Source organism: Drosophila obscura, unplaced genomic scaffold (genome assembly GCF_018151105.1).
Source record: "Drosophila obscura isolate BZ-5 IFL unplaced genomic scaffold, ASM1815110v1 contig_150, whole genome shotgun sequence".
NCBI lineage: Eukaryota > Metazoa > Arthropoda > Insecta > Diptera > Drosophilidae > Drosophila > Drosophila obscura.
In genome coordinates this window covers 2294100-2304271 of record NW_024542736.1, presented here as the reverse complement: position 1 = coordinate 2304271, position 10172 = coordinate 2294100, and the positions used below count along the sequence as shown (strand labels likewise).

The 10172-nt window shown below is 47.4% G+C and overlaps 1 protein-coding gene across 1 annotated transcript; it reads right to left on the bottom strand.

Annotated features, from left to right (window-relative positions):
- Positions 1 to 1232: 1232 nt before the first annotated feature.
- LOC111082352 (homeobox protein Hmx) lies at positions 1233 to 5492 on the bottom strand. Its single transcript, XM_022378564.2, has 3 exons — positions 4584 to 5492; positions 4391 to 4460; positions 1233 to 1672 (listed from the first exon to the last, which is right to left on the bottom strand). Exons 1-3 carry the CDS (start codon positions 5490 to 5492, stop codon positions 1233 to 1235), a joined length of 1419 nt encoding a protein of 472 aa, XP_022234256.2.
- Positions 5493 to 10172: the final 4680 nt, after the last annotated feature.

Here is a 10172-nt window from a genome sequence, read left to right as displayed (position 1 = left end):
GTTTAGGAGGGCTCGCAGGTCATCCTCAGTCTCCGCTCCCCCTCCCTGGTTCGGGAGTGAAAAATGTATGCGCCGATGGCGACGCTGGCTAACTTTGAACTGCGCCGCAAACGGTAGCCGGAGCAGCTCCCCGCCAGCCGTTCCAGTTGGGTATTTATGAAAATGATCGCTTCGAAAATTAATAAATATCGAAATAATTTCAGTGAATTTCATATGCAAATTGGCGCCGTGCACAAATCTGCAAAGCTTTAGACACTTGAAGCGGCGTTCCAGCTTGGGTCCGTTCGACTCGTTTTCGATTGTGGCAAGTGATTAAATTAATAATTAATTTGTTTTAGTTTATGAATAACGGTTGTAAATAATCATTAATAAAAATTAAAAAAGATTTCTTTTATTTTAAGGCTCCGCTTTGGATTCAGACTCGGATTCCGATTCTGATTCGAATTCCAGCTTAATCGGAGACGAAGATCCAACAAAATACGTAGCAACATCATTAAGATTGTTCGAGGCATTCGCGGCACAATATTTAAATTTAAATTCAGAATCTCAATTCTGAATTCCGAATTGAACTCACCGACAAAAGCCAAATGGGAGCTGGTAGCTCTCGTTTCGACTCGATCATTGTTTGCTTAAATATGTTCAAATTTATTGACAACAATTTGTGGTCTTTTGTGCTTCTCTTTTTTTTGTCTGTGTGCTTTGCTGAAATTATTAATTGGAGTAAAACAGATTTGGCCTTTCGGCGCTAATTGGGCCGGCTACAGTGGAGATATTTGTGTGTGGAGAAATTTGAAATGCTCTCTGGCCAACAGTTTGGTGGCTCTGAAAAGAGCCGTTTTGGGTGTGTGTTCTTATCGGTGTGTTGAAGAGCTCTGGCTCGGTGCTGAGCCTGGTTCTGCTACTGGTTCTGGTTCTGGCTCTGGCTGGTTCGCTGGCCAACAGTGACCTTGGTCCTGGCTGAGTTACTCTGTGTGTCCCTCTCAGTTGCTGGCTGGCCTTACACGTTGCCTTTGCCCTGTTTGAATTGGCCTTGGGAAGAACTTCAGGCTGTCCTGGCACTTCCTGGTGGCCTAAGCCCAGTGCTGGGTCGGGGAACTCTTTCGTGTGGGAGCTGCGCCCGACTCCCTCGCACTCGACTCAAAATTAAACAAAATACTCGACTCCTCGTTGCTCACTTTCTGTACCATTTATCAGGTTGAATATGCGGTTTCTATGCGCACCAGGCCGCGCCTTCATTTGGGTGGTGCACCGCCCAGAGTCGAGGCAGCCGATCCGGGCAGTTGAACCGTCACCATGCCCGCCGCGGCGGCAGCGACAGCCAATCCCACCATATCCGCCTCGTGCATGGGCTTCTTCTTGAGGATGCTCAGATCGTTGACGTTCTCCAGGAAGGACTTGTGTGCGGAGAAGACCTTCACACTGTCAAAGTCCTTCTTCAGCTCCTCGATGTCGCGCTTCTGCTTGGCTCGCCGATTCTGGAACCAGGTGATCACCTGGGCATTGGAAAGGCCCAGCGAGGCGGCGATCTCATCCCGATCGGCTGGCGACAGATACTTCTGGTAGAGGAAACGCTTTTCCAGCTCAAAGATCTGATGGTTGGTGAAGGCAGTGCGGGACTTGCGTTTCTTCTTTGGCTGCGGCCTGTTCGAGAAGATGTCCAAATGGGATTTGTCTGCAATTCGGAAATAGAGAGGGAGAAAGATGGTTAGTTGAAGTCCGCTTAAAGGTGGTGTTCAGGTGTGGTTGAACCGGTTGCCTCATGCTAACAAGCAGCTTTGCCTTAAGTTTTAATTGCCGGATGGGGACGGGGTAGGGGCAGGGCAGGCGTTAATTTAAATGCCAAGCGATTGATACATTTTAATAATGCAATTGGAAGTGCAATTCTTGCCATTCCGATTCCAATTGCCATTGCGCTTTCCCAGACACCTCAGCCTCAGCCTCAGTTGCAGCTTCAGCTTCAGCGAGTCAGTTCCGTTCCGTTCCCAGAGTGTATAATTTCGAGTTGATTGATTGCGCGAGTTGTGGGCGTTCATTGAGTGAGCGGATCTAATGACTCCCCCGGCCTTATGCAATCTTTGGAGCGCTCATTTGTCTCGTTTGACGTGTGATTTATAATAATTATTGACACCTACAAATCAGTTTTAAGTGGTACAGTGCCAGTACACCTAGCCGGGCTTGATTAATGAGCCACTGGCCCATACTTAAAATGCAGCTTGCTCTATCCGATCAAGCTTGCATAACATTTCCTGGTTCAGAGACAAAGTCTCCAGGAGCGGCCCCCACTCCAATCAAGGCGGCAGCTTAGGCCGATCATCAGCATAAATATTTATATTTATTGAATATTGGCCAAGCCAACCGGTTCGACATCCGATAGTTTCACACCCATTCCGATTGCTTGTCAAACAAACTAGATCAACATTAAAAACTAATTAAATGCCCGCCAGCGTCAGCCAGACTCAAACTCAAACTTCAAACGCAAATGAATGCCACATGAATACCCGTATGAGTGTGGTGCGGCTATACCCTGGTCGGGCTATTCGAAATGCAAACGCATAATTTGGCCATTCGTTATCTTGAGCGCGTTTTGTAACCCAAAACCCATTAGGCACTTGACTGCCTGCACGCCTCTCACCACTCTACACTCTCTCCACTCTCTCTCTGGCTATTTCTCTTTCTCTTTCCCTGTATTTGTTTTTATCAGAGACTCATTAAGTAATTTTCATGACTTATCTTTACAGCGCAGGGAAAAACTGGAACTCGAAGTCGAAAGAGAAATGTGCAGGCCACTTGGGTATCCTGTGCCAGTTCCCTCTCAGCTCTCAGGTGTCCACTTACAGGGCCGCACTCGTAAATCGTTGCCTTAGTTAGGGGGAGTTTTGTTTTGGTCACATTTGTCAGGGTTCCGTGCTCAACGTATGTTCAAATATGGTTTAGGCTTGGTCTGGAAATTCGATCGATTTCCCTGGAACCTACGGCAACAGTTGGCCCCCGGGAATTTATGTATTAATTTGGCGCTAGTACTGGGAACTCCAGTTGGGATAAGGTTAAGCCCAGGGCGACAAGTTGTCTGGCAGGTCAGGGGTCATTACATGCACAAAGATTCCGAAAGAAGTGGGAGCAACTATCTTTAGAGAGTGCCAAAGATATTAATGTGCACACTCCCCCATATTTATGGGATTTCCGTTGCAACTGCAACTGAAACTGCAACTGCATCTGCCTCTCGATTAGACCCACGGTGCTGATTGACTAACGACGACACCAAAAATACACACATACATATCTGCTCATCGTAAATATTTCGTCTCTCGATTATACAATATTTGATAAACAGTAATATATATTTTGTGTCAGCCTTATAGTGTTGTATAAGACCGGGTGTCGCTGCTAATCGCTCTTTCTGTATTTTAAAACATGTTTACGACTGGAGGCTCCAGCTGGGGCCAGAGTTGGTCGGCCATTAGTTTTGAGTAGCAACAAATGGAAACGGCATGTTAATTGTTCGATGAGGAATAGCAACAAATACAAATACTCGAGCCCGGCAAGACTCGATTAGGTAATGCACACGGGGCACACTTGGCACTTGGAAACCGCTGGAAAATTGTTGCTAATCGCTGCAGAATCGACACGAATACACAAATACACAACGAGTAAGTACTAATGCGGACAGTTGGGGACTATTAAACATTAATTGCCATGAAATCACTGGCTCGCCCACTAGCACAGGGTGCACAGGGGGGGGGGTGTGTGAGACAGTACTAAAACGCCCACTAAATGCACTCTGGATGAGTGTCAAACTTCAACTGTGACTTAATTCCATGCCACAGGCAGTAAATAGATTGGTTTCCAGTTGCTTTCGAGAAAGTTCTGTTGCTGAAATAATCTATAAATTATCTTTAGCTTGTTCCATTTGCAACTAAATTCTAATGGAGAAGCTCCCCACTCCACCCACAGTAATTTGTTTCTGTCTGTGGCGCATGCTGCTAATTAATTAAAAGCCCAAAATCGAATCGGTTAGGGAATTTACATATCAAAAGACCCCACTCAGATCGATTGACTCTGGAGAGACGCTTGTTGAGTTGGTGAGGGCGAGGGGGCGAGTCGATCTGTTGGCCGTTTATTTCAATTAAACGAAATACGAACACGAATTTTCTGCTTGATAAATGGCAAACATCAGGCAGTAATAAGCTAAATATTCAGCTCCAGCCTCTGGAATTCCATGGGTTCCATTTGCATTCGAGAACAAATTGAAGGCAAGGCCTTTTATTCTAATTGAGAATCGCATAAATTCATTTCGGGAATTGAGACATTTGTCAATCGCAGCGGACAGACAGACAGATGTGGATGGGATGGAAGATGTGATTTGGATTTGGATTTGGTGAGGGAAACCTACCTTGAGACTCGTCGAAATCCTTGGTGGTCATCTGGAACAGGGCGTCCAGGGGCGTTCCATTGGCCTTGGCCTTGGCAGCGGCAGCAGCGACTGCGGCAGCGTTTCCCCCACTGGACGCTCCACTGCTGTTCTGTGACGGACTGGAGGCACTCGCCGATCCAGCCGAATGGTGGCGCTCCCGCTCAGCCGACACCTGGGCTGAGGACTGCGGGCTGTGGCTGTGGCGGGCAGCAGCGGCGGCAGCAGCAGCAGCCGAGTCCCGGGAAATTTCCGGAGAGCAGCAATCGCTGGCCGCGGAACTGGAACGGTCCGAGCCGCTCTCCGAGGGAATGATGTCCATGCCCATGTGGCGCAGCAGCTGGGCCTGGGCGTTGAAGTGCTCCTGCAGCTGTCGGTGGTAGTCCAGGGCCAGCCGCTGCTCGTAGTGCAGCAGGGCGGAGGGAATGAAGGGGCGTACGGGCATGGGGCCGAGCAGGTGATCCCAGGGGCGTACAATCTGTCCACCGGGCAGGAGCATGGCTGCCGCGGCGTGATGTGCGTCCAAGGGCTCGGTGCGGGGCTGCAGGAGACCAGAGGACGGCCGGTTGGCGGGTGGGGCCAGCAGTGTGGCAGCCGGCGGTGGCGACACCGAGTCCGAGCGCTGCTTTTGCGAGTGCCCCAAAATGTCGGCAATGGAAAAGCTCTTGACGCCCTCAATGGACGCCTTGGTGGTGGTCTGCTGCTGGGACTCGGCGGCAGCGGGGGCCGGAGCCAGGGCTGGCGGACTGGGCGTGTGCTCGCGCGTCTCCGACGAGGAGGAGGACATGCGCAAACGCTTCAGCGGCTGAAAGTAGTCCTCCGGCAGACTGCCGACGGCCCCGCGTGTGAGTCCGGCGGCGGCTGCTGCTGCGGCGGCGGCATGATGCTGCATCAGGAACTGCTGCTGCTGGAGCAAGTCGATGGTGCTGGCACGCGGATGGTGCAGCTGGTGGGCGTGCGGATGAGGATGGTGCTGTTGCTGATGCTGCAGCTGCAGCTGCGTGGGCAGCGGGCTGGGGGCTCCTCCGACGGAGATCTCCGATTCGGCGGGGCTGGCCGGTCGCATGGTTGGAGGACAGAGCATTTAAGCTTCGGTCTGGCGGGGATTACTTGCTGTCACTTTGGTATCGCTCAAAGCACTAAACTGTGTTGTCGCCTTCTGCTTGCAGGTGCCAGAAGCGACGTTGCACTGATTCGATTGCTTCACTTTGCGTTTTGGTTTCTCAGCTAACGAACACGAAACACGTATCTCGGGACGTACATATGTATCTCGGATTCAAGCTCAAGTCTGTGAGTGTCAGGCGGTAAGCGATAGACGATTAACGAGAGAACGACGACGACGCTGATCCAATAGGAGGACCTCTCAACTCGACGTTCGAAATAGATTTGAAGATTGGTTCGCTAACTAGACACGTCGATATTTCTTCAGTTCTTTTGCTGCCCGCCGTCGCGTCACTCCGCTCCGCTCAACGCTAACACGCTCTGCTCGCTCTCTCTCTCTCTCTCTCTCCGCTCTCTGTGTCTCTCTCTCTTTGTGTGTGTCTGTCTCGCTCTGTTGCTCAGGCGCTCTCTCGTCTCCTCGTCGCGTCGTTCGTTCGCGTCTCGTTCGGCAATCAAATCATAACTGCACAACAAGCCGCAGCGCGCTCTCGCTCTCTCTTTCTCTGTCTCTGACTCTGTGAGAGAACCGGTTTCCATCAGCCGCGTGGGTTAGAGCGAGTCGGGTGGAATGATTCGCTGTCTCGCTCTGGCCGGCCTGTTCACCACCAATCGGCTACAGCAACAAAAAAATAGCAATGGTGGCGTATACGTAACGGTAATTATGGCGTTCATCATGCGGCTGGCGTGCAAGCGAGACGGCAATAGCGACGCTCCTCAGCTTGTAACGAGACTGTATTTAGTATTTTAGTCGCTGCAAAGTTTTCACAACTCCAAAGCCCAGCGACAGAGGCCATGGCGGCAGAGGCAGATGCACAGGCAGAGGCAGAGAGTTGTCGTCGTCTATGCTCCCCCTGCCCCATCTCCATCTCACCAACATCACCTCCCCGCTTAAGCATAATGACGATGACCCGCACCCAACAGAGCCCCTGGAGGCAGCCCGCGTTTAATTGTCAAGCGTTTGCAATTAATTTGCTGCAAGAAAAACGAACCATCAATTTGGGAGAAAGACAAAAGCCCCGAAAAAAAGAAAAAGAGAAACAATATCGCGAGTAGGGGAAATATAAAATGTGCATAAATTCGAAGACATTTGGAAATTAATTTGGCTCCGAGTTTCACGCAGCTATCTCTTGGGATGGATGGATGGATATGGGGTTACAGTGGATGTTGGTTAAGTGCAGCCTTACTTAATTGAGACAAATTGCTTGGTTTTTGTTTGTTACTCCTAATTGTTCAGTTAGTGCGGTAATGAAATTATAATAGTTTTATTGGTGGAAATTGTGTGACTTGTGGTTAATATACAGAGGAAGAATGCTGCTACTCCAGAGCCGACGGCTTTTTCACATTTTACGTGCATAAATTCCAATGTTCCAATTCCAAGTTTATCCATTAAACGGTATTTATGTTAACTAGGACTCTCACAGTAACAACCAATGTCTGTTGGGAAATATTATTATTGAATGTTGTCTACTTGCAATTACATTGTTGCCATGTTGCCATTAGCATCGGTCTAAAAAGGATATATACTAAATCTATCTAGAAATAAAAAAAACTTTGTTTTACCCTTTCCTTACCCGTTCAGTATTATTTATAGTGAAAAAGTAAGATAGCTGCATATATTTGGTAATATATTTCTGAACTATCTCTTACGACACCTACTTTTGACACCATTTTCAATTCACTTGATAAGAAAAAAAAAATGTAAATAACAGCGAAAATTATCCATCTATCCACATTTATTATTAATACAAGTTTGTTAGATTTATGTATTTTGTATAATCCAAAAAAATAATATAAAAGCACAAAATTGTTTAAATTTAAAACACAGCAGCGGATAAATCCAGCACCCAAAATAAGCGTAGATTAAAGAAAATTTGAAATTCTTTTTGTTTTTGTATTTGTTTTGTTTTCTGCTTGTCTGATCAGTCTCGCAGTACATCGTGCAGCAGTTCGTATTGAAGCCAATTTGCAATTGTCCACACATTTTAGCCAACTTGAAATGCTGACACGTACAGGCCCAACAAACATCTCCAAATCCTTTTAATTGAAACAAATGTGAATTGTTGCAACAATCAGCAGAGAACAAAGGCCACGGCAGAAGCAGCAGCAGCCGCAGGGGCAGTGACGGCAGCACAAAAGGCGTCAAGGCGTCTGAAGACAAAGGGCAAAGGTCTATTAAAGAAACATCGAAAATCGAAGCCAATTGCCGTCGCAGCAGGATGCTAAACGAGAAAGGAATCGACGGCGGCGACCACCGCAGGCTCAGCGCTCGACTTTAGCCACAGTGGGTCCCACAGCTCGGCTGGGATCGCTCCGACCCGGGTGCTGTTCCGTGTCCCAAGCGGTCCCCGGCACGGCAGCAGGGCTACCTGGCTATTGATAAGGACTAATCACACAAATATTTGAGCATTCGGCTTGTGATTGAGTTTCGCCGCAGTGCAGCGGAATAGAGCGGCGCGTTTGATTCCCAGTTTAGCGCTTCTGTATTTTTTATAATTCTAATTTCTTCTCTATATATGTATCTGGCTCTTTGTTCTCGGCGGCTATTAGTGTATCTATTAGATACACACGCATGCTGCGTGGGAAAAGCCGCGGTGTTAATTATGCCCCGTCGACCAGGTCCTTGAGTCGAAGTATCCTTCAAAGGGCGAGTCAATTTACACCTGTGCCCCCTCAGCCTCAGGGGCTCTGCCGCGGTCCCTACATGCTGTGTGTGTGGCTTCATTCACACGCTGATAAACTGGAGCCCCTCTATCGGCGGTGAAAGTGCAAGGAAAGGGTTCATTAATATTCAAATGCCGGGCGACGATTTCATTGATTTATCGTGGCAGCTGCCGGACAACAGCGGACAGCAGCCCCGCTGCAGCTGATACTCCCGGAAATGCTAAATTTTCTATAATTTAGATGGTCGCTCCTATCGCCAGATACCGCCTAAATAATCGCTTCAAAGCCATTTCATTTTGAGTTTGTATTAATCGGCGGGCTGGCTAAGCCACGTCGGGAAGCCACGATCCCGCCCACATTTGGATTTGCTGTGCATTTAGCGATGTGTCAGATGCACAATACGATTGTTACCGATAGTTTTACATTATTTTTAAGCTACGAATTCCAGAATAAACCAATGATATTTTTAGAAATTAATATAAATAAATCCTTAAATTATTTACCATGTACTTTTGAGTTCAAAATTTCTTCACTACTCCCCCAACAGTTGGCTGTACTATTTTCACTTACGATTCGTCGTGTTGTGCTACCATCCATGGCATACGCCCAAGTCTTTTAAACTATGCCCTGAGGCAGTGCAACCGGTGTCATAAAATTTCCCAGCAACAACAATAACTTGACTATAATTGTCAATTAGCAATCTTTCAACAGCAGCCTCGCCGACCCGTGTAGTCACAGATTCCATATATACGAGCATTTATTTATTTTTGTTGTTGCTGTTGTTGTTGTGCATTTTCTGGCTGCTGTGATTTTCCAGCCTCGAGCAATTTGCATATGCCACGGATGGAGTCGCTTTCGGTTCACATTTACAGCTGGGCGGGAGCTGGGCGAGCGACCCACGCAGCATTGACACATGCCCGTCACTTCCACTTGATGTTGTGCGGCAGATAGAAACTTGTGGCGCAGATTGGAATGGAATGGATTAGCTCGATGCCTGCCGCTTGGTAGCATATCGAAAATTGTATTACTACCGATAGCTAGACAATAATTATGGATTGACACGCCTTCAAGTTGCCCGCTTGATTTGGATTTTGGGTGTGTTCGTCTGACCCAAAATGGGTGGAATTCACGAGGCGCTATCAGACTTTGATTGGAGTTAGCTTAGAAAGGAATAGGGAAAATATCAAAAGAACTAATTTCGGAATTTAAACAGAGTTTAAATGGAAACATTCAATTGAAATAATCTAAGATAAATTTTTTTTCTTAGTTTATTTATGTAACTGACATTTCCGTAACCAATTCGACAATATAGCTTAAATCTTGATTAGCCAAGTTTTAGTCATTAGTTCAATGTGCAGTCCATTGTCTGCAGCTAAAATTTCTATCCCTGACCAGAGAATCAAAGAGAAAGTCTTATGTCGTTTTGTGCCGAAAAGTTGGAAAAAATTTCAGAAAAGAAAACTCATCAAAGAGGAAAGTAGTTAGGGCCAAAGACACACAAAAGACACTTGAGCTGGGGCGAGCGCGACCATTAAACATTGCCAATTTCACAGCAATCATGAGCATGGCCAAGAAAGCCCCCTAACCGAACAAAAGGTGGCCCAGAGGAAAAAGTAGCAAAGCGAACTAAGCTGTTTAGGGGGGCCACCCACAAAGAGAGCGCTGCCGACCAGAGTGTCGGGTCGAGTCTGGTGTCGCTGTCAAAGACTAGGGCCTCTCAGCCTGCTTTCGGGCCAAGCTTGACAGCAATGTTAGGCCTCTGTGGGGCACGCTAATCAAGCCGGCTAAAAGCTAAGAGCTAAGAGCTAAAATCCAAAAACTAACAGCGAGACAACAAATCAAACGCTCGATGGAAAGCACAAAAAACGGAAAACAATGAACAAGCGCATGCTAATTAAAGCGATGCTCAAATTGAAATGTTTAACTTTTTCATCTTCGTTTC